At 43.1% G+C, this 25,154-nt stretch overlaps 1 protein-coding gene across 4 annotated transcripts in view; it reads right to left on the bottom strand.

Annotated features, from left to right (window-relative positions):
• Nucleotides 1-25,154, bottom strand: part of robo3 (roundabout, axon guidance receptor, homolog 3 (Drosophila)) — a 76,540-nt gene that overhangs the window by 27,772 nt on the left and 23,614 nt on the right. For 2 of the 4 annotated variants that reach the window (XM_041953102.1, XM_041953103.1), the window contains exons 3-8: nt 14,094-14,251; nt 12,857-12,977; nt 11,050-11,188; nt 9,783-9,910; nt 8,140-8,151; nt 154-278 (exon numbers count right to left, since the gene is read on the bottom strand). In XM_041953102.1, coding sequence (XP_041809036.1) covers nt 154-278; nt 8,140-8,151; nt 9,783-9,910; nt 11,050-11,188; nt 12,857-12,977; nt 14,094-14,251 — 683 coding nt within the window. The remainder of the gene's footprint in view (nt 1-153; nt 279-8,139; nt 8,152-9,782; nt 9,911-11,049; nt 11,189-12,856; nt 12,978-14,093; nt 14,252-25,154) is intronic. The other 2 variants (XM_041953104.1, XM_041953105.1) reach the window with 1 other exon arrangement.

Genomic DNA, 25,154 nt, shown 5'->3' with positions numbered 1-25,154 from the left:
TGCCGCTCAAACACTGTTCTCTAATACGCCTACTGTCGGACACAAATTGACTGTGAAAGCCTGATGGATGCCTCAGAGGGCAGGAGCGGTGTCATCCTCTATGAAATAAAGTTTCACAGCTGACTTTAACACATGTCACAGGAGATTTCTTACCTGGCTGCCTTCTTTCTGCCAAAAGACGGCTGGCGGAGGGTTTCCTTTGGTGCCACAGAGGAAAGTTACAGTGCGACCTGGAGCTGTGATCTGGTCCCGTGGCCGAACCACAATCTGAGGGGGCACTGCAATCCAGAAAATAGAGGGGAAATGGTTATCGGGGCTTAATAGAAACAGGGTCTCTGTGTGTCATTCTTTGTGTGTGTGTGTGGTCGGTGTGTGTTGAGGGGGCTTAATACAGTGGGACTGTGCCAGCAGTGGCATTGAGTGCTTTAAGTGTGACAGGCCACCAGCTATGACAGCAGCTCATAGCTGACAGCTACCTCACTCAGATTCTCCCTGTCTCTTTGTAGCACGAGCACACGCACGCACACACACACACACACACACACACACACAGACAGCCAAAGCACAGAAGCCCACATACACATACCTGTATTGACTGTAAGCATAAAACAGGACAAAGCAAATCTCTGCTGCCACCTACAAACACCATTCATGCCTCTTTCTATCAGCCGCCTGCTCTCACCAGCTGACCACGAGGTATCAGTGTTTGACTGACTGCCTCAACACTGAAAACACTTCCAGCCAAGGCCAAAGTAGAACAAACTCATGAACATGAATATGTGAACGTGAAAGTTTTTTGAAGGCAACAGAGGTCAAGAGGATGTTCTCTGTCTGTCACAGTGAATTAACATTTTTCACTTCTTGGAGTTAATAAACATTGTTCATTGTGAAGAACATAAGTCAGCAGCCTTGTGGCAGCTGATCAATTACCAGCTCAGTTAATAATGTTCAAATATCAAATATTAAAATATTCAACCAAGGTCGCTAACAAAACACTCTGTTTTTGACATAAGACAAAATTTTTGACATATTTTCTGCCAAAATAGCAAGACGTAACCGACAGCGTCACAGCAAGAGAGGAACAAAAGCCAAAATAAGCAACAACATTAACTGATACTTAACAAGGGGCCAATCCTTCTGCGTTATGCAAAAGGTTTTAATTCACTAATGGTTTGAGGCTACTCAGGAAAAAAAGATTCCCTAAAGTAACACAAAGCAAATATTGAGGCAGCATTCATTTCACACTTGCACTTAGTGGGTCATGGCTGTGAATGCACAGCTGAAAGCTTTACGTGACACAAGGCTCAGCACTGATACAGCTCTGTGGCAATACAGCAACGATGGAAGTTTACGCTTCTCCTTTGCTTTAATAGAAGTCCTGTAGTCTGTACAGCCTGAGCAGGGTTGGCTTTTGCTTCTACTTTTAGGATTGCAGAGACTCCGGAACATTACTTGCATTAGGAAGCAGGGACTTAATTTAGTTCCTCTTGGATAGTTCCAGGTGGCAAAGGAGCCGTTATTCCTGAACCAACTCTGCAGGAATAATGGGGCGCACTGATTGGTCAAACACAAACCCAGCAGCTGCTTCACCTTCTGGCTTCATTTATAAAGTCGGCATGTAGTGAGAATGATAGCATCAATATTAGAGTGAGGAGTGAACATTTCTGGTCATGTATATTAAAGTTAGAAACAATGCTGTTGGCTTCCTGACTAGTTAAAAGAGGGGTGCGATAAAGACAGTGTGGGAGAATAAACTGTGAGAATGAAGGAGAGAGCGAGGGAGCAGTGGTTTAGAGAGGCTCGAGGTAGTGAGTGAACAAGAGAAACAAAGCTTAATTGGCTGATTGATTAATAGTCATTATGTACTAAAACAGATATAAGGGAGCAATAAACACTGAGCATTTGGAGGCAGAGACTCTGGAGCTTTCAGCCTCCTCCTCCACTTCTGTCGGTCATCGTTGCATTCATTCATTACAATTATCAATACAAAGAGCAACACCTCAGTTATTTTAAAGCCATTATCAGACTCATTTCATGAACTTCCATAAGTCTTCAGAGGCAAACAGGATTGTGCGAGAATGCGAGACTTTTTGTTTAGCTCCTTGGCCGTAAAGATATCTGTGTATATCACGACGGGGATATAAAATAGATACTCTGTGACCTTGATTTGTTTGGCTCTGATTGATGATGCCTGCTATAGATGCTTATTAGTTAACCTATATGTCATGATAAATCTCCTATGTTTGGATGTAGGGCCTATCAAAAAGGCCAGCCCAGAACCCACAGGAGCCTAAATTCAGGTTTGTGGGTCACCTTTCTGATCCCAGGCACCAGGCTAATCAGATGTCTTTGAACATAGATGGAGGGCAGGGGGGGAAGTCGGTGCTTGCTGCGTCTCACACACACACGCACACGCACACGCACACGCACACACACACGCACACGCACACACACACACCCCTTTGATTTCTATTGATTCTGTAGCAAGTGACAGGCCTTCCTGCACAGAGGGGGGTTTGAATGCATAATGATGCCCTCCACCAGTCCTAATTGATTTCTCATCTTCCCACCTGATCTCCTGCTTTCTCTTTCATTCTCTGCCTCAATTAGCATTGAGAGAAACCAAGAAAAAGAGAAAGGCGGGGAGGTGGAGAACCTTCCTAAAGAATAAAAAGTCAAACTGAAAAAACACTTAACAGTCACAGTGAAAGTTGAAAGTTTTCTTATTTAATTTAAAGTCACACACAAAAAAAACCCTGAAGTATCTGAACAATGAAAAGTCCTAATGACATACACTGTAGAGGCTCCAGGGGTTTCCTGCATACAGTCAATGTGTACCCTTATATGTAAGCACTCAATCATATACATTTCTTCAAATTTGCAAATCATATCAATCAATCAATCAACAATTAATCCAATGATGGAAAGATATCTAGTGAGAGAGAAAAACATCAGAAAAACTCAACCATGGGTGCAGCACTGTGGCTCACAGATGGTGCCTCTTCGAGTCAGGGCTCTTTCCCTTCAGTTTGTCTGTTGCAGGGTTCAAACTCAACAGAACGTTTTTTCAATTTGTCAGCCCAAAGCAATAAACTTTGAGAAAGTCTTGCTGGCGTTACCTCAGAGAAGACAGATTTATCTTTGTTGGGAGGGTTATAGTTCGATTGAGTGCTTAAATGAGGAGAAAACAGCTTAAACCAAAATAAATAGAAAGGTTGGAGGGTCAAGTCAGAAAAACAGGACATATGAGTGTGAAAAACTGAAATTTTCTCTGACATGATATGCTGGCGCAGGGTCTGGACTCCCAAAACTCACGGGTTGGCTCATATGTCGGTTCTGAGTCATGGATCACATCATTTTCAGCAAAAGAAGCCCTGCACACACATTTTATTCCCCTACATTGGGGATTAGCATAAAGACTGCTTCCACCACAGGGCCTTTCACACAGCAGGGGGGCATCCACGGGTCAACCGCAGGGTAAATCACATCTACAGGGACTTTGGCCGAGGTGGGCACGGTCATGTCCTGGGGTCAAACATGCAGTCCTGCACTAAGACTTAAGGTCCAAGCCCAAACGTGTCTTGGATGTGACCCACAGGGCAGAAAATGGGCCTGTGGCACTGAACCTCTGCTTTCACTCCCCATCTACCTCAAGGACAGGCTTCCTGTCAAGACTGATGCAAGGCCTGAAATCTTAAAGAAATGCAGTGTAATACCCACTTCTTATGTAATGCAACTTATGCACACACAGATATGATGAACACACAAGGGAAAAGACACCGTATCAGAACACCGTGCTAAGCAGGCCATTTGATGAAAACACCTGAACATTTTCCCCTCGCTGACACAATGCCACAGCTTTGACCCAAATACTGTGACAGCTAGGAATATTCAGGCTATTAAAATGCCGTTTTTGGTGTGCTACACAGCTCTGTCTGGAGAATAACAATGTTTGATTTGAGCAGGCAAGCCGGCACATTGCCTGAGGCTGTAATAAATAATTAGCAATAATGGGTGCACTCGGCGCGACACTGAGCCTTAGATTTAGGGCAGGGAGAAACATTAGCATCCTCACATGGGATGGAAACGGGGAGATGGATTGCAACAGAGCAGCTGAAATATACATGACAAAAATCAGCAAACAATGTCTGCATGTCATGGAAGCTATTTGCACAGCATGTCACTTGTACTGTAATTTAGTATTCTGGGATGCTGGCTTTTAGATATGACAGCTTTTGCTGTTTTAAGTACCCTTTAAAAAGACAGAAACTGTATATGCTCATCAAACACCATGGCACATTAATTTTCCGATTTAGTGAAATATATAACAGGGTTGAAAATGAACATGAACTGTGCACGAACTGATAACTGTAGGAGGCAGTGTCAGGGAGGTAAAGTTGGGGGACGTCTAAATAAAGAATGAAACACTTGAGATAGGAATTCAAAGGAGCTTCAAGACTTCTTTTATATGCTGGATATCGCCAGAGCTGGAGAACACATAACAAGGCTTACATGCCAAGAGGGAGGCAAAAATAGACAGCGACTGCGAGTTAAATTTCCACAGCTTTTCCGATAAGAAGAGTCAGACTGAAGGAGGAAACTCTGGATTAAATGTGACGTGCTCGGTCTCTTTGAATGTGTGCGTGTGTTTCTGTGTGATGAGGACCGAATGTTCTCCAAAGATGAGAAAAATCGCGTGAAGACACGTGGCCAGTCCTTACAAACTTGGCCATTTAAAGGTGGTGTGGGTTAAAATGACTTTTATGATGGGATCAGACAACACAAACTGTATGTCTCCCCAGAGGGCTCAGTGGCAGATTAAGTGGTCCTGCCATGACTTGGCAGACTGCCACGCCATACTACACATTGTATTCTGGTGAATATTAGCGTGTGGCTTGCATGAGATCCGAAGGTGTTCCAGACAGCAGAGACACGTGTAGAAGTATATTATCCATGGAGCAGGTTGTAGACATGATCAAGTTAGGCAAAAGAAGGCAAAAAAATGCTAACCTTGAGGCTGTCGTTCAGTGCTAATGCAGGAAGTAGTGTGCCCTTTGTGTAGAGAGGCAGAAGGTAAAGGCGTGGGGGTCAGGGTGATGGGAGATGGTGGCTCAAAGTGTTTTGGTTGCCTGACCTTGACCATAACTTATTTGCTACGAGCACGATCTTCCCTAACTTAAACCACACCACAGTTGCCAAAGGCATCGGCACTGAAGGCAATACTGACATTATGGTCTGGTGATCCCAGCTTGAGTTGGGTTTGGGAAGAAACATCATCAATGGAAGATCATCATAAACAAATCAAGCAGACAAATGTTTCAACCGGCTCAACTGCTCCGTACAGACTGTTCTTCCACTAAGACAGATCAGAGTGTGCAATTTGTTCCACTTCTGTTGTATGAAAGCTGCATGCTGCTCAATTGCATAGCAAAGGCAGACAAAGTGCTGACATCCAAAGCATCTTACCTCCTCCACTCCCCACTTGACGTGTGATTTGCACCAACATACTGAAGCTATCACACACAGGGGAACACGCACACACACACACACACACACACACACACACACACACACACACACACACACGTACACACGCACACACTCTCACACACACACACACACACACACACTCACACTCTCCCAGCAGGACTTCCTCAGGGGCCTCGATGTGACAGGCAGCTGTCACAGTCCCACGCTGATGCAGACTACGTGTTTCACACAAGTGCGCTTGAGTAAACACACACTCATGCTGCTGCCGATCGTGCTGCATGAGTCTTCAGCTTCACCCTTTCATATAACCACCTCTCTTTCTCACAAACACACACACTCTTTTCTTTCCTGATGCTATTTCCTCTTTGATGATTGAGGTTGTGGTTATTTCCTATGCATAACTTATCATAGCTGGACTGCAATTCATTTATGCTTTTATTTAATTTGTGGTTGGACCTTTGTGCCCAGAACTCCTACCTATCTATCCAACTCTATGAACTGGAGGGCTGGCACAACAATAAATGGACTGAGAATGTGCTGCAATTCTTTGCTTCTATAATGTCTAAGCACCAAAAGGCAAAGACGATAAAGAAGTCAACCCCTCCTATAGGTTAATGACATAGAAACTGAAGTGTACAAAATTCAAAGGGAAGGTCATTATGCATCCTGTCTGCACATATATACGTATACACACATGTAAAACAATCAACTGGGTACACCTTGCATTTGTTTCCCTCCTTGTACCACTTTCTTCTTTTTTCCTTCCCCATCCCTGTCTGACGGACTCTAGCCAGGCTTGAGATACTCTATGTCTATTGTCAGAATATACATCAAGTCCCATTTGCTTGATCTTTGCCATGCTGGTATTTGTAATTTTGCAACAATCCCAATTAACTACAGAGCAAATAACAACTAGGGTAAACTTGCAAATTAGCAAATTAAACCAGACGTGTCTTTGGGATCATCAATTCAATAAAGTCACTTTGGAGCTTTGGAACTTTGGGAGTGATCTGCAGAGACAATTTGGTGTTCTGACCAACGTCAAGATGGAAATCATGTCATCGGGTAATGTGAGGTGTTGTTAAACATTACCTAACATGCACCCAACCTGATGAGGAAAAGGGTCAGACGAGACTGTGTTTTGTGATTTTCGGGTGTTCAATTTAACATTTTCAACTGAAACCAGCTCAAGTTCAGTGACTGGGCACTCCACACCTACATATCCCATTTATTCAAGATTTCCCTTGCCCTTATATGAAAAAAAAACTATTCAATTGCTTAAGAACACTCATTTCATAGCTCAAAAACAGTCTAAAAATGCCATTTCCATGATACTAGCAGAGCACTACAAATGGAAGATACTGACAACTACGCCAAACACTCTTGCAAAGATGTTGATATAAAAAATAAAAGAAAATCAAACAGTTGATTTTATGTTGTGTGGACCAATGTGGGACAGGGCAATTCTGCTATGCAAGAACTGTTTCTCTAATGGACATAAATCTGACGTCCTCTGCAAATGTGTGTCATAGCTTAAAAGGGCTATTTCATCCCTCTCTATTGCTCCTGCCTACACATAAGTGAAGTGACTGAGAGGCGAAAAAGATGAAGTTGTATAATGATGTCAACCTTTAAAGCATCAAGGCCCAAGCAGGAATAGAAATGTACAGTGAAGAGTCAAAAGCCACAGATTTACACAAAGAGAGCACTTTCTCCAAATACACACTAAGCTCTTCCTGAAACCCACCATTAACTGGCACTCCCTACTGCTTATTCCCTTTTTGTTATTGTGACATTGGAAAAATAAACGGTCTGACAGCCAGCCCCCTCAGACACCTGTGAAAAATTGCAACTTCTTTCTTCAATTACATGTTTGTCTTCCAGGAATGCCAATGAAAAGCTCATACACTGCAATTCACAGCCGAGGAGAAACAATATTTTGTCTTCCATGAAAAAAGGTCTACTTTTATGGCTTTGGTATATTTCTATTTCCTGTGCTGCCCCTTTCATTCACAGATGTTGTTCCATTTAATCACCGTAAGGACACAAACACACTTGGAAATGATTATCGTGCCCAAGCAGCTTGGTGTTATATGATGAGCTTCCAAACTACATTATTCTGTTTGCTGCAGAGGTCTCTGCTCAAAACGAAATACTGCAAAATGACCACGACCAAGTATAGAGGCAGTTAATAATCAGTGTATTACTGCAGTACTATCATACTCTGATAATCGATTTTATACTGTGTGGGATGTTTGGGGTTTTATTCAGTGTTGTTCCACTTCACTGTATGTTTTATGTTTTCCAGAGTGTCTGTGGATTAAATGAAAGATCCCTGGTATTATTATTGCAGTAATGGAAGCTCCACCAGGCAAGCTCAAGCATAACTGGAGTTCAGTTGTGGAAAATCTACCAGTGTTTCCAGAGGTGCTCAAACACTGAATGACTATCCTCTTTCCTGATTGGCAAAAAGCACCATTGGTAGTGGGGGTTATGTTTCCAACATGGCAACCTAAGTCCCTATATTTATGACTGTGTCTCTCATGTAGCTTTGGTCTCTCTCTGACACACACACACACACACACACATACACACACACACACACACGCACACAACACATGCAAATATGGGATGAAATGGAATACTTACTGGATTGGCCGACTGTGATGGAGTGATGCAGAAAGGGGTGGAAAAGAAAAGAGGAAAAGAATGAGGAATGAGATGATGAGCTCATGATGAATGGTGATACGATGAAACATTTGATAAACATTTGATAGAACTCTGGAGCACCACTGCCACTCACGTCTATTCAAAATTAATAATAGCATGAACTAACTGAATGTGAAAGGACTGAAGTGAAACTGGCTGCTATTTAAATGAAGGGGCCCCCCAAAAAAAGGAACAGTGGATGAGTTGGAGGAGGAATGATGAGCTGAATGTGGTGAATAAAGAGGTTTTGTTCTGATTGATCTGTGGTTTTGTACATTACATTCACACAATTTATTTGTGTCTGTGCATGTGGGGAGGGGTTCCTATTATCCCTAATAACGCAGCTGCACACACCGACCCACAATCAATCGCTCTTTGCCTAACATTTGCTGCTGGGAATGACTTCTTCATCCTGCTGCAAAATTCATGCATGTGCAAGAGTGTGTATATGCGTGTTTTCTCTTGCACCAACAAAATGCCCCGTGTCTGTTTGTCATTGCATGCATGTGGGTATAGCATGTGAGCACAAGTGTGTTGACAGATGTCAGAAGTGTGGGCTCAGACTGGAGGGCTCGCTCACAGAATCAACTGTTACACAGTAAAACTCTAAATATTCTCTTTTATCATCACAAATGACAGATTTCTCATCTGAGTGCCTCTCTTCAAGGGACTGACTTTATTCTAATGCAATTTCAATGCTTTTTGATCTCTCTCCAGAGGAATGACGAGTCGAGGCTTGAAAGGAACTTAAAATCCATTTTTCACTTTTTCACTCTTACAGTTGCAGTTAACAGTATGTTACCAGTGGCGTAATATGGGGAGAATTAACCAGCCACAATGTCTGTATAGCTGTCTATTCACAGGCTTTTCTTACTTCTAATGGGCAAAATCTCCTCAAATAAACATTTTGGACACTGATGTTAACAGTGAACATCACTTTAAAGAGAAAACTGACTTAAAGGCAAATCTTCCACAAAAGCTACCGAATTTAATTCATCAAAAGAAAGACAACTAAACGAGGGCGTGCATGGTGGGTCAGATGTGCTGTATTGTAGCAAAGCTGTCCATCTGTGCAAACAATTTACACATGTATGCAGTGTTAAAATCCAATTTTCTGCCAGTGCAGAATTGGCTGCACTGAAGTTTCACTCATTGAACTATATTTATTGAAATAAAGCAGGATAAGACTTTTTAGTTAGTGGCAATTTTTTATCTTTCTGAGAAAATTGAGAAATGTAGCTACATATTTGAAACATGTGGAAATATTGTCAGTAAGGCGCTTTTTTGTTTAGCACATTATTCATGCTTAATATTTAATTATTTGCTAAGAAAAATCATTTCTGTGATATATAGATTCTGCAAATCAAAATTCACTTCACTCAACACCTACATATGGCTGTGCAGCCAGCTGGCACTGTCAGTGACTGCAGCTGCAATCCTGAACAGCAAACTGGAAACCTCAGGATGAAACTTTCAGGGGTGAAATGCACTAAAATATTTCTGATTCATGTGTCTGCCATTTACGTGTGTGTATGTTCATGTGAGTGCAAGTCGCTGGTGAGGAAGAATAGGCCACATCTTACCGTGCACTTGCAGGGTTCCCGAAGCCTCGGCTTTCCCCACGCTGTTCTCTGACACGCAGGTGTACGTGCCCTCGTCCTCGCCTCGCACCTGGGTCAGACGCAGGCTGTTGTCACTGCGGATCTCAAATCTGGAAAGACATCAACACACACACTATTTAGCACAAAATGGATCGCTTTTCTGAAACTTCAGTTGTTGGCAAATTTCATGTTTTATTGCAAATAGCAAAGTCATCTGGTTCATCAAACCTTTGAAAAATGGAACTGTAGAGCTATCAGGCAAAAAACAAGCCTGTTTTCTTACTATAAGAAAAATGGATTTAATGCAGATAGATTGTTGTCTACATATCAACAGATGTGAAGAGAAAACAGATTTTTTGAAAGGAAAACTGACTCTAATTTAAGTTTTTAAACAGGCAGCTAATGTATTTACTGCATGGACACAAATGTGGAGACAGACTGGGCTGGTTTGTCTCGCTTTAGGCAATGGACAAAAAACTCCCAGTGTCGATCTGAATTCTGCTGACAACAAGGGAACATCTTAGCCTATTTCCCTTGAGGGATCCTGAAAGTTTCATCCAATCAAATCCACAAATTGTGTGAGAGAGGGAGTGAGGGAGCACAGCTGTCACAGTGTTACCCTGGAATAGTATCATGACTGTTATCACATACTATCACTGCCATGATTATTATGTTTACTGGCACCAGAGGAAGTACAGAAACAATCTTAAAGGCACACAGAAAGTTCAACAAGTGTTTCGCCAGTTATTTGAATGTAGTAATACTTCACATTACTAACACAAGCTGTGTGATAGCAGGCATACATTTTGATTTAACTTTAACTTTGGATTGGGATGTGTTGTAAACAGCACTTGACTTACTTGTTGCAAATCTTAAAAGCGATCATTATGGCTACACGAGAGCGGTGATTTGCTTCAATTCAAAAACTTGCGTATATTTTCTCATTTTGTTTGCTCCATTCAAAACAGTGGGAATGCATCCACTCACAGAAAATCATCTCGTCAATCAGCCTTTCAGTCGTTTCTCTTTGTGCCTTGCTATGCACAGAACAAAGCCTAATTGGGAAAGCACACATGCAGACGGCTGTTTTCCAATTGGAAGCTATTATATTATTAGAGAATGATAACAACACTACTTGTTACCAGAAATCTAATATGTTGCTAACACCCTGGCACCCGGCACGTATTGCTGGCTGCATGACACCATGTGCTCTCTAACAGAGAGCACATAAGTGTTGTTTCCGTCGTACCTGCCCCGGGGCAGCTCTCCCTCCTCTCTCCGCCAGCGGACAGTCGGAGTTGGGTCTCCGTGCACCTCGCAGAAGAAGTCCACCGTATCGTCTGCCAGCACCACCTGGTTCACCGGCTGTTTGGTGAACACTGGCCTCTCTGAAATTAGACAGAGACAGAGAATGGAGAGATGATTAAAAATGCTTGTGGCGCTACTTTCTAATTGCAGATTTACTTTTCACATTTTTCTTGTACAGTGGACTAATTGGGGATAGCTTGGCCAAAGTCAGACAAAACTTTTGATATAAAATCTTACCTTCAGTGTTTTGTGATTTGTAAATCTTAAAATATAAAGACCAGAAAAACGTGGAGGGATGGAAGAGCAATGAGATGGAGGCTGTGCAAAGAACACAAAGAACGGTGTAATGGAGCAGAAGAGGAGCAGGAGGTGAAGGGTTGGTGGGGTTAAGCATGGTGTGGAAAACTGTGCAGGAATGCTGATGGCCACTGCATTGCACCAGAGCTCACTTAGACTCTGAATATTTGATCTGAGCTTCAGCTGTGCCTGAGAGATTTCTTACCATTAACATTTATCAAGAGAGAGAAGGCCTGAGATCAAGACTCAAACACATGCAGGAACTGAAGCCAAATCTTTCTTTGCACATTACTATTACAAGTATTTGTCAGAAATGTGAATTTCTTTACATTTTTTCCAGGGTGATTAGACTGTTCCAACAGCATAAATACTAGTGCTCCCAAGAGGCGCACAAACAAGCTCCACCAATGACAGCCTTTATCTTCTCTCTCCCATCCATTTTCCTAATCACCCTCTCCTACTAACTGCCTCTCTCGCAATCAAGCATAATGTGTAAGTGATGTGTACATATCCTTAAAGTAATTCATGTAGAAATTAGGTGGTTGGCTGGAGGTGATTTTAGGATTCAGTGTGTACACTTGTCTAAATTTAAGCAGTGGACAATGGTAAGGGTGGTGGGACGGCCCAGGGCAGGGCATTGGAAAATGTCCCTTATTGTCAAATCCCAATGTTGACAGGTATGTAACTCAACACAGCTAAACCGGCTAACATGACCAGATTTTGAATATTTTGCTTTCGTCGTTAATACAGTTACAGGCCTGATGCAGGTGAATACAAACACCGGTGGAGGAATCAATACACCACACACACATATGTCCAGACAAATATGTGTAAGCTCTTATCATGACCAGCTTTTTAAACGGTGATAGCCGAGAAATAAGTGCAGATGTGCAATGACTTTTATCTTACAAATTTCACAGATGGCAGTGAGATTAAATATAGGGAGACAGTGACAGGCCATGTATTTTCAGGAGCCATGAAATGATAAATTAGCCGTTATACACCGGGCTATGGTTTACTGTTACACCACAGTGTGCAGAAGGAGCAGCATCTGTGCCGTGGTGAGGAGGAGGGGGTTTGGTGGGACTGAAAAGAAAATATCAATCTTCTATCTGTTTCCTGGGATCAATACACACTTTGAGGGCGCTCATGCTGCTGCTCTGGGAGAGCAAAGCAGAGTCAGACAATCAGAGAGAAGGAAAGAAGCAGGGAGGTCAAGAGAGCAAAGCAAAGGGCAGCTTGAAGGGAAACATTCATCTTCTCGAGCAACACCAGCCGAGCAAAGAAAGTGCAGGCCAAGAGAAAACAAATCAGTTTACTTCATAACCTCAACCATTAGAATTTGAAGGTATAGATCTTTATATGTGAATTTTGTTTTATTTTTAGTATAGCACCTTTATGTTATTTGCAAGTTGACTATAATTGAGTGAGATGCAGTAAAAATGACTCACCAAACACCACCAGCTCAGCAGGATCACTGTCTTTCTCCCCAACCATGTTGGTTCCAACACACACATACATGCCAGCGTCACTTTTCCTGGTGTTGGAAATCATCAACTTGCCTCCTCGGATCTGAAAATGATATTGCAAAATGCAAATGGAGGAGAAGAGGGGAATGAGAAGAGGGAGAGAGGCACAGAGGGAAATGAAAAGGTAAGCGGAGGAGGAGGAGATCAGTGAGGAAGACGAGGAGGAAGAAGGGGAGTAGAGTCGGTGGTGGTGGATGAGGGGGAAAGAAAGAAGACAAATGGAAAGAGGTTGGAAACAGGATATTGAGGCATGTTAGTCAAGAGAGAAGCCACTCTGTCATTTTCAGTGTGTGTCATGACAGATGGCTCCTCTGGTACTTCTTACACTGTTTGACAATGGGCCTAGCTCCAGGCCAGTCGCCATAGAAACATCTTCCATCACTCAGTTTGTGATATGTAGCCCCATTGATTGATACTGGTGTGCAAACATGTGCTAGCTCTCAAATAACATGTTTACAAACCTGAATTTATGTATGTATTCTACAGTTTTTGTGGCCAGTTATTTCTAGAAGCTGCCTTGAAGGATTCAATTAAGCAACAATCAGTGCTGCTCAATAGCAACATTGCTTTTCAATTATTAACAATGACAGACGTGGACTAATTCTTAATCAGGGGCTTCTCATCAGTAATCAAAATTATTGATTGGTCGGTGGCTGACGAAAAAAGAAAAACTGTAAGATCACTTGAAAAATGAAGCAAATTAGTTTGTGTGAGTCAAACACCACAACCTACAACCATGAAAATAACTGAATAAATTCTACAAATAAAAAGTCAAATAAGGGGGAAGACAGTCAGTAGTGCAGCTGTTTCCCATTCAAATCACTTTTGTTTAATTTCATGAAACCTGTGAGCTTAGCCAGGCTGACTTATTTAAGAAATTAAAAAAGGGTATTTGGGTTATTAAGGGTTAGGGTTGGGTTAATAAAAGTGTAATTCAACCAACATGCTTAGTTTCTATCAATAAGCAGTAATTAGGTGGTTATTTAGGGATAATGGCCTTGTAGTTGCTGAATGTGCCCATGCAGAATAAGACATTGATAAATGCTTTATAATGACTAACAAAAAGCCAGTGTGGTACTAATATGCATTGTAATAAGCAGCTGGATAATGGTTAATACAAAGTGTTACTAAATATTTCTATATGAACCAGCCAACTCACAGTGATCCTCTCATCTCGGTCATTGACGCGGATGTTGTTTCTCTTCCATGAGATGGTGGGTTCAGGATGGCCTCTGGGGGGGATACACTCCATGACAGCCGGCTCGCCTGCTGCTACCACCACATCACTGGGTGTTTGACGGAAGTCATCTCTCAGAACTGGGTTAAAGAGGGAAAGTGCAGAGTCAAGGTTAGACCATGTGTGGCAGCTTCTTAACTGATCATACTATCTTTTATTCTGTATGTCTTTGAATTCATGCAGCTCTGCTGACATTTTAATCAGGAATACACACAGGCCTGTTGACTTTGCACTGACATTTGGCCTTTAAAAGAGGCCTTAAAAAAATAACAGACTTGCCAAACAGGTGCAAAACGAAAAAATGTTTGCAGTTGTTTGATGAAGCTGAATAACACAAAGCATGACAGGACTTTGCTGTTGATGCTGTATAACTGAATTTAACGTGGTGTGCATATGTCCCTAAGGTCTTTATTGACTCGGTGTAATGTGTGTGGCATCACAGCGCATCAATAATGAAGGCCTTTGTAGCTAACACACAAACACACAGTAGATGAATTATTAAACGACCCATACTCTCTCCCTCACACACACACACACACAAATACAATGGATATGTGCTAAGATGTAAAAACATTAAAACATTCGAGATTTGTCTTCGAGCCAGTCCACCTCCTTTACCTCCAGATTCACCCCTCTGTAGTCAGCCTATTGTGCCTGTTACCTGAAGCTACTGGGCTTTTTTTCTTTTCAGTCTCGAGAGCTCTGTGACCTCTCAGATTACAGGTGTGGAGGATGGTTTTGTAGTTTAGGATGATGTTCTGCCAACATAAGTCTACCATGAAGAGGTCAATGCCATGCAGGCCTGCAGGCTGGAAGTCTGGCCTCAGCCAAAGGGGACACAAAGGGGATAAACCAGTGACATGGTTACTATGGCATTCCTATCTGGCAGAAATGTCGCCCAAAAAGCCACCCTGACTCATCTGAAAAGCAGATCCTCCCAAAATTCCTTTCCACATCACAATCTCCCCTCGGGCAGTTATTGAGAAACTTCAAAAGTGGGCAAGCAACTCTTTGGAAATAGCACTTGGAGAGTATCAAATTTCTACTCTCAAATATTCCACAAAGTTATCTTTGAAGCTATGGGTAGATGTAAGATTTGGACATCAAGGAGTTGGTGGATGATTAATTGATGCAAGAGGATAGCATAGCTGATTTGCATATATCATGGCAATGATGATATCAATAAGTTATATCAATATAATGTCATTCAACTCATCTGCAGGGCTGTTGAGAACGTCATAAAGATGAGCAGAGAGAAATCACTTACTTTATCTAAAAAAGTGCAAGTCATGTCAGAAACTGGTGTCCTAATTTACACTATATGCAGACCTTTGGCTATACTACTAAAAAAAAATAAAATATCCTCTCTGACATAGCACAAGCTTTTTTGAAATGTCCAAAGTACAAAACTGAGTGATAAGTGTGTCAGGTTTGGGGAACAATAGTAACATTAAGTTATATAATGTATATATATATGTGAAGATAGAATTGATGAGCTAATGAGCACCCAACAATTATTCACCTTCTGATTCCACCGATTAGTATTTTTCTCACCTTTCAGGTTTATACATTTATATTAAATATTCTTATTATTATCATTATTATTATGTACAAATAATCACAAATAACCACAGTTGTTTCAAGTTTGTGGTCCAATCATTGGACTGTTCATTAACTTTTCATTTGAAACCCGTTTCTCACTGGAGAATCTTTAAAAAAAAGCCTCCAATAAGGACGCGGCAGTCACTACATTCAAGAAAATAACTGAACTGTCGGATGGACTGATGGATGAGGCGCACTCATATTGAGCTGCTTACACAGGAATGGCACATTGGTGTTTGATATGTACGTGTTAATCAAAACAGCCTGTGTTTCTACTAAGGTGCCTTACACAGCAAATCATTTTCATTTCTTCACAAGTATTATGAGCATGAGCACTTCTACTGGAGGTGAAAGTTCTAGTACTCTTCACTGTCCCTGTAACTCCCTGTTAAATTTGACTTGTTTCTTGACCTTTTGAAATGTGTCTTCAGCGACATTAACAAGTGTTCTGTTTACATTTGCTATGTGAAGCTTTGCTGAGGTCTACATTAGGCAAAGGGAACAGAATAGGGTTTGTTGCTGTAGTGGAATATGAGTGAGTAAGTAAGTGTAACACTTCCATTGGAACCAGTGCTTAAAACAAACAATTCTCTCTGTCCAGTGCCCACCATGCCCAAATGATTTTATGTCCATGTAAAGAAGCAACCTGTATGTGCTGTTTGTCAGTAAATGTCTCCTCCATCATGGAGTTTGTACAGGACATGTGTGCTTGTTTTGTGTAAATGTTGTATATGCACATACTGTATGTCTTTATACATGGGGAGGTAGGCACAGTGTGTGCAGGTGTGTGTCCACGGTTGTGAGAAACAGCACCAATGTCGCCGTAATGCCACAGGCCAGCAGGAAAGGGTCACTGTCTGATCTGATTAATGATGCGCCTCCCCTAATGGCCAACAAAGCCCCAGGACATTAGCATTATCATCATCGTCCATGCGTCTTTATGCCCATCCATCCATATCAACTCGTTTACACTCACAATTCTAACATTTGGTTATCTGGAATACCTGGCTTTGTGTGGGAAATGCACTGCATCTCAATGTCAGAATGTGAGCCGTGAGGGTTCATTTCTCTTGCTGTCAAGATAGCGTGGCGTCCTCTTTGAATGAGGGTGGGCGTGGGTGTGTTATGTCAAGAGATAAATCAGCCTGTTTTGTTTGTAATCAAGGTCAGGAGAGACGGACACATTAGTGTTAAATACGATAGGAGGATATTTTTCGTGTCCTCATTAGGTAACAGACCCTGCTCGCCTTTACCCTGATAAAATACAGGTCTCTACCACTCATTGCGGGCTCCTCAACCACTATGTTGCTGTCTTTTTTATCTGTGTTAGAGGGATCAAATTGCCACTTATGGCTTTAGTCAGACCCATAGCCTGATGGCCAATTACTTAGCAACAGAGCATTTGGGGCACCCCAAATCCCATTGGCCCCTGCAATCCTGGAATGATATGTTAAACCACACCCCTGACCTTATCTGTACCTGCTACGACATTTCTCCCAATCACTATTCACAGCAGATTACAAAACCCTGCTAAATTGTTCAGAAACCTGTCCCATCACGTAAAGCGAGGAGAGGAATAGGACAGTTCGCTGCACCCAAGGTCTGAATTAGCATGCCGCGGGGTTAAAGGACTGCCGCGATGACCTGTCACACACCGTTTTGAGATCATGGCTCCAGGGGCCCCTGATCTTTCCCATTCTGCCTTCCGCACTCTCCAGATTTGAGCGGAAAGAAGGTGTCTAGAAGTTTATTAGGCACTGGCAATTACCCATGAGGCCCTTTGGGGCCCATATTAAGTGGGTGCACTTTGACCCTTTCTTTAAACCCCTTCAACAAAGCCAGAGTAATCCCCACCACTGGGTCTGAGCGGTGTGCTTTAATCAGAGCGCAGACACACAGTAACACACGCAGGGTAGGAGATAAGAACCACAAGTGCATATATTTGAAATATAGATGTCTGATTGAATTGAAACCCTTAAAACTGTAATATGCATGCATCACTATGACAATACATACCATAACCAACTATGGATCTGTCTACTAGTAGAGATTATATTTTACCGTTTCTATTGAGGTATACATATGTGCAAAAGCTCTTGTTGTATTAGACAGTTGTGGGCGTTGTGGCAATGTGGGATTAACAGGATTTTGGCATAAATTTTAATGAAGTTGCTTGATTTGTCGGGTAATTTATTGTGTTGATCAAAGCGGATTTCACACATTGATATGATATAAAGTTACATATATCATGAGAGAGGCTTTCAGTTTCACTGTCAGTGTCAGATTACTGTCAGTCTGTATCTTTATACAATGACAAACACATTAACCACACAAAAACAAATGACACCCATCTGCAAGCGGTATTTATCAGCTTGTGATGTGCGTTGATGGATGTGCAAATTGCGAATTACACTGAATCATTACAAAAAATTAAAAACCACGGGAGAAGCTTATCCTTTCTGTGCCCAACAAAGTGTGTTATTGTATGGAAGCAGTATTTATGTGTGACTGCTAGACTTCTGTGATTTACCACATGTGCAAAGAATCAGGACCCTGCTGTATATCAGGGCATCATTTGAGCATTTAATTGGACATAAAAAACACCTTTGGGGCGAGCTCAGGCTCACTTTTAATTAAATGGCTTTATCGCTGTCATTAATGTTCCAAGGACTGCGTGTGTGTGACAGCTCCCCCCCTCAAGAATAAATATTCAGATGGCAGAGAGAGAATGACGGATCGTCCCTTGGCTGGCAGAACAAAGAGAGGGATGGAAGGAGGGGAATCAAGAAAAGCATGCTTAGGTTCAAGCTTTTGAGGTGGTCATCCATCCATCCCTCAGCTTACATCCTGTCCCGACATGAAGCAGTCTGCTGTGGTGTGAACACACAAAAACACTGATGTTCCTGCTCTTTCACATCCATCAGTCTTATCCCTTTATCAGGCCTGCTTAGACGCACACATAGGCGTCTTCTCTGTTCTCTCTATAGGTGTAGCCTGTTCCCCAAGGCAATATTTGTCCAGGCCCTTGGGCCCAACAGGGGCCCCCGTCAGAAGCCATCTTCCATCAGCCACTCTCATTATCCAGAGTGGACCCCCTCCGATCCCCATCAACCATTACACCATGATGAAACGGCCGTACGGATATTGGTGTGTGTGTGTGTGCGTGTGTGTGTGTTTTCAGTTGTGATGGGAGGGTTTGGAGAGGGTGGAGGGGAGGTGAGGGAGTCTCATAGTTGGAGACAGATGTCTGTGCAGCTTCTGAGCACCCACCGCCTCCCGACTCCACCCAATACAAACACAGACACTTGTGCAGATACTCTGCATGGCAGCTGTGGCAGCAAACACAGCCAAACACTGTCTGCATTCAATATGACCAGCTCAGTCCAATATACAGGCTGACTGGAGATTATAAGTCTCCTGTCGTGTACCAACACACACACAAACACACACACACACACACACACACCACAAAGTCAAGAAGCTCTTAGCATTTCTTTATCAACATTGTCTGACAGCTGACCTGAAATGTTCCCCTCTTCTAAAGAAATGGCTTGGTTTACAGAGTAATTCCATTTTTCTCATGGTTCTGCCATGTGGCTCTTTGGCCTGAGAGTATTTTATGGCCTTGAGTAAATTACATAACATGGTTTAGTTCTGTGGAAATGCTCATACGGCCAACAGCGAAATTGAGCCGGCGCTAAAGTTAAATAAATGGGAATCACAGCAACAGGGCATTTCAATTACTCCTTCCATGAGTCCAGAAGGGTCACCTTCTCAGCCCAATCGTTACTGCCTGGCCTACGCTTCAAGCACACAATCACACACACACATGACCGGTTCATCAATGTCTGGTGCATTTAGACCCTCAGATTTACTCCCTCCATTTTCTTTTGTCCCTTAGTGTCAGCTGACGTAGCCATTTAGGCCACCGCCGCTGTGGCCTCGTCCTGTCAGCTGAGTCCATTTAGCAGCTACAACAGCTGCGACCCCACCCACCCAATCCCCACCACCCTCACTCAGAGCACTCCTACCCACGCTGCCACCACACCTGGGCTGACGGTTGAAAAGCAGCTGGTCGCACTGGCCACAATGACAAGAGCATGAAAAATGATTTCCAAGCATAGCTGCAAAGCATTAGACCCTACAGGCTGAGGTGAATGTTATGTGCTTTTTGTGTGATAAGTGGTGATACAAGGCATTTAAATTAAACCGATCAAATCACAGTTTGATCTCTCGCTAAAGATGAGCGATAAGATAACATCAACTTTATTAAGTTAAGTGTTGATCCTGCCCAGAAGTTGACAGAGAATATCTGCAGCACACCAACATTCCCTGAAAAACGTAGCATTTTCATAGCAAACCTCAGGAAAACCAATTACTAGCCACTGGGCTCAGATAACACTGAAATGAAACCACAAGTCACTGTGATGTACTACAGGGAGATCATAAGCCGGTTAGTAAAGATAAACTTCTTTTTAGAACATTATCATCGGGCAAACCCAAGAAAATTACATTATATTTAATATTCATTTCATCCTCTCATACTGTTTACCATGCTTAAATAATTGATAAAGTGTGTTATCACCGTCACTTCATGTACATAAAATACTGCCCAAAATTGAATTAAGTGATAAAATATGAGAAACTACCATTGCCTGCCCACCCACCCCTGAGTGCTGCTGAGGAAAAAAACACAGGTTTTAGGTTATCTGTCAAGGCGCAACGTTTCACGGCTTTTTAAGCACTCATAAATGCCCAGGCCTGGCTCCTCCGAAGTGTCCTGTCACACCCGGACGTGTTGGAAAGGGGTGGAGTAAGGGTGGATGAGGGGCAGGCAGGGGAGTGGGGGTCTAATACTTGGCAGTGGTGCAGTCTGGAGCCAATATGACCATGGGCCTCACATGTGGGACAGCACAGGAGGCGCTCATTATCAGTCACACAGAGACTAGTGGGAAAAGGGGCGCGCAAGAGGAGGGGCTGTTCTCTCTCTGTGTGTGTGTGTGTGTGTGTGTGTGTGTCTGTGTGTCTGTGTGAGTGTGTTATGTGTTGGCACATGGCCCATAACTTGCTGCAGGACAGAGGTTGAGGATGATCGGATCAACTTGTGGGCACCCTGTTAGCATGGAGATGCGATCATGCGACAACAGCATTGAGTGTTGAAGCTGGTTCATGATCTGCATGACAGCGCACACGACAAGACAAACATGTGCAAGTAATTCAACACATGAATATACAAACAAAGATGCCACCAACCAGGACGAAGACACGCAGACTGAGCCCTGAACACACGTATCACTGAAGTGCTGGAGTTATCAGCCGTGCAGCTGTCATGTAAAATGTGAAATTCATAAATGTCAAAGTTCCCGTTCATGCACTAGCTATACCAAGCTAACATGCACCTTCTCAAAAATGTATGCTGCGCCAGCTACGACTGTACCACATGGCTTCTGCAAGAACTGTGATTAGTCAGCATGGGCTGCTAGTGTTCTGTCCTTCACGTGCCTGATGCTGGGAGAGATGGTTGAGAGTGAAAAACAGCTCTCGCCGTGGTCACCTCTCTCTATCACAGTAAATAAAACCATGTAAATACAGCAACAGCACATAATAGTCTCAGATTTGTCAACAAAGCCTTCCAGCCATTGGTTGTATCACAAAGTGAATGACACAGTTTAGACACAGTTACTGCGGGGGATATAATTTAAACTACGATTTGGCCAGACCACGTATGATAAATGCAGGGTTCTTGCAATTAATGTGTGAAATTCAGCAGATCAAAACAGTCAAAACATCAGCGATATCTGTGGCAGGACTCCTGTCAACCCCTAGCCTGAAGCACAAATCCAGCTACCTAAAAGGCAAATTACTGCCTTGCCTTTTGTTTGTCATTAGATGTATATCATGCCCTGGAGAATCTCCCAATAAAACTGGAATTCCAATGGATTTTGTGAAAATAGTGTGAAAATATTTACTGCAAGAAAAGCTGTAGTCAACATTTCTTCATTTCTCCTTTATACACCATCAGTCATGCTGTTAAGCGATGTGTGCAGGTTTATCGGGTTCATCCAGGTAGCTCCGTCAAGACGAAGATAACGTAGAAGATAGTTCAGGATGAAATACTGTGTGGGACTTTTGAAATGATTAATGATCAAAGAGAAGTACTTTCAAGCAATGAGCTTCACGCTGAACTCTGAGCATGCATGTGTGTGTCTGGAGAGCTATTAAAGGCCTTGGCTAACCGTCCAGCCCTCCTACTGGATCTGCCCCCCCTCCATTCACTCCCCCATCACACATGCACACTCACACGCATGTGCACACACTCAAACAGAGCAGAACAAGCCTGAGGCATGCCAGACTACTTGATTGAAATAGCCATATTTCAAGTCAAGAGGGGGGTTGTATTAAAATACTACTTGGCAGGCAAAATCTTCTCACATTGAGGCCCCCGACCCCTACAAAATCCAGCCCCAACCGCTCTCATTGACCTGGCACTACTGAAAATGGTCCAAGTTCATGCAGACACAGATTAAGTCAGTCTACTTTTAACCCAAACGTGTGTACATTCACACACACTAATCCTCATACGAACAAACTTCTCCTTATTCGCGTGTAAATCCTTCCAATCTCCTGGCATGGGGAGTGCTCACCTATGTGTGGCTCAGCAGCAGGCTCCCATCCCAATTCTGAGCTGGTGCTGCTGCTCCGGCTGTGCTCACCCACCCAGCAACCTTGAGGTTAATCCACCGCAAACCTCCCCTGGCATTCCATGTTGGCCCTGTGTTTGTGTGTGTCCATGCGTTTTCCTGCCAATTTTTCATCTATGTGTTTCATCTCTGCAATTCCTGATGGGATACACACATGACTTCCCTGACCTCTGACAACTTGTAGACCAAACTCAGGAGAGTTTACTCTGTAAATCTCTGGGAATTAAAGTAACATTGTGGCTCCCAAGCCAATTTTACTCCTAGACAGTGAAAGAAGGGAATAGGAAAGCCTGCTGGTAAGAGAAACATCCTCAAACAGAGAACCCAGGTTAGTGCCACAAACATCCACCCTGCTGGAGTGTCCTTGGGCAAGACAATGATTTGTTTCCTAATGTTGTCATGTAGCTGACCCTGACTTCTGACCTGCTGTACTGAGAGGCAAGAAAAAACTGTTTCCTGGCGTGGATCAATAATATCACATTATCAAAAAGCTGTGTTTAAGATTTATTTGTCCCCTGCTTTAGTCTCTTAGTGGGAACTGATGATAAACAGCGAAGGCTCGTGACCTCTGAGGAGGAAGGATCTGTTAGATGGACCACAGTCAAGGTGAATAGTTGTTCCCTGTTCAGTCCATGTCATATCTATCAGCTTAACGAAGCTGAGGATTTCTTGGCTTATCTTTTCACAAGCGGAGGATTTCAGTCCCAAAATGTATGTTTTTGATGCTAACAGAAACTGACATATATCCTTTAGGAAGTGAGCAGAGATGCATCCCAAAGCCCTGCACTTTGTTATAAAAGCAGATGTATGCCTCACTCATGGACACTAAGATGTTAATGACAGAGATAGAGACATCCCACATTTCTTCAAGTTAACCCCAGCTATTCATGAAATATTCAAACTGTTTGACAATACTTGATTCAGCTTGAGTGGCTCTGCTCTTCTCCTCATAAAGATGAATAAATGATCAGGTGAAGCTGTTCACGTGTGATTGACAGGCTTGCAGAAACAGCTTATATCCCCTTGACAAAGAACGATCTGTCAGCGAAAACACAGACGTTTGGAGAGGAATGTAGAGGAACACTTTTGCTTTTGTTGGAAATGTGCTATGCCTTTAGGAACTGAGGAAAAGGGGAGATGAAACAGCATTTTCATGGGAGGGTTGTTTGGCAAAAACAAGGCAGTGGAGAGATTCAGAGAAAAAAAATTTGGACTTCATACTAAGGAGGAGGAAGGAGGAGGCGAACATGCACATCCATACACGCACTAAGTCTGATTGTAATTCAAGCAATATGTCCATCGATATGATACGTGACATGGAATGTGGGCGGTGGCGTGTGTGCATGTGCGTGTGTGTGTGTGCTGCAAAATGAAAAGAAAGAACCTCCCCACCCGAAACACACGGAGAACACAGACAAATACAGCTGATGTAAAGGGCTGCGAAGGAGAAGTAATGTGGATGTAATGAATGCATGGCATTCAAAACAACAACAAACCTCCACCTCCCCTCTGCCCACCCTCCACCAATAACGCTCACCCCGGGACCCCGAGGGCCTCCCACAACAATACTATTACAGAGGTGGTCAGGCTCCTGTGTGTGGTCAGCTAATAAAGCGATTGTCTGGCCCTGAAAAGAGGATTACTTTAATCTAGTAATGGCCAACGTCGTGCGGCCCATAGCAGCAGGGTAAGAGGGTCACTGAGAAATGCTAAGAAGCCCATTGTAAAGTAACCGAAGGCCCCCCCCCCCCCCCCCCCCCCCCCCACACACACACACACACACACACACACCAACTGCCCTCAGCTGACCCTCTGGCCCAATCAAGGCTACTGTAGTTCACCCATCTGGAAAACCAGAAACACTCTTTAACTCGACCTTAAGGGGAACGGGGTGGATAGGGGCGCCTATAGACAATGGGTGCCCCCACCCAACATGAACACACTCACACACAACCCATTAATTATTCACCACTGCAGTGGGGTGGTGGCAATGAGCACCTTCAAGAATTCCACTTCAACAATAAGGTAATTCAAGTGAAATGTTAACAGGGTGATTTAGGCCATGTTCAGGCCCACTATAACACTATAACACTACACCATAAAGCACAGCATCCTCACTCACACCACTGCCCCAGAAACACAGGGGTATTACAGGGTGATGTTGAATTTGTAGCTAGTGCTCATAAAAGCTTGCTCTAGTATTAGTGGAAAAACACCCATGCAGTGGCAGATGGATGGCTGAAAGCTAAATACAGAGCAGGAGAACCCTGACAGTTGCTTCTAAGTGTGTGAGCAGTTTTCTGCGCTGTCTCACCGTCTTGTAACTCTGTCAGTTTTCTCAGCAGTGTATCGTGTTTGCACACACAGTCCTGTCATTTTCTGCATGTGTGCGGTTTTATTGTTAGGTCGCTGACTCTGACACTTTCTCCTTTAACTGCCAGTGCGAGGTGAAGAGGTGAGTCGTCTCTCTGACATCAGCGTCTTCCTGTTGGAGACGAGCCATTGTGCCCATGTCAGATGACCCCCCCCCACACACACAGCATATCAACTGTCCCCAACTGCTGAGAGCCCAACCGATGCTGCAGTTCTTCCTGTCAAACATACTTGAATGTGTTCAGAGCTGGAGCAGATGGTCAGGCCTTGTATCCTGCCTCGTGCACAGCACACTTTTTACCCAGTT

The sequence above is a fragment of the Chelmon rostratus genome, chromosome 14 (genome assembly GCF_017976325.1).
Source record: "Chelmon rostratus isolate fCheRos1 chromosome 14, fCheRos1.pri, whole genome shotgun sequence".
In the NCBI taxonomy this organism is placed as follows: Eukaryota; Metazoa; Chordata; class Actinopteri; order Chaetodontiformes; family Chaetodontidae; genus Chelmon; species Chelmon rostratus.
This window is presented reverse-complemented; position numbering and strand designations above follow the sequence as displayed.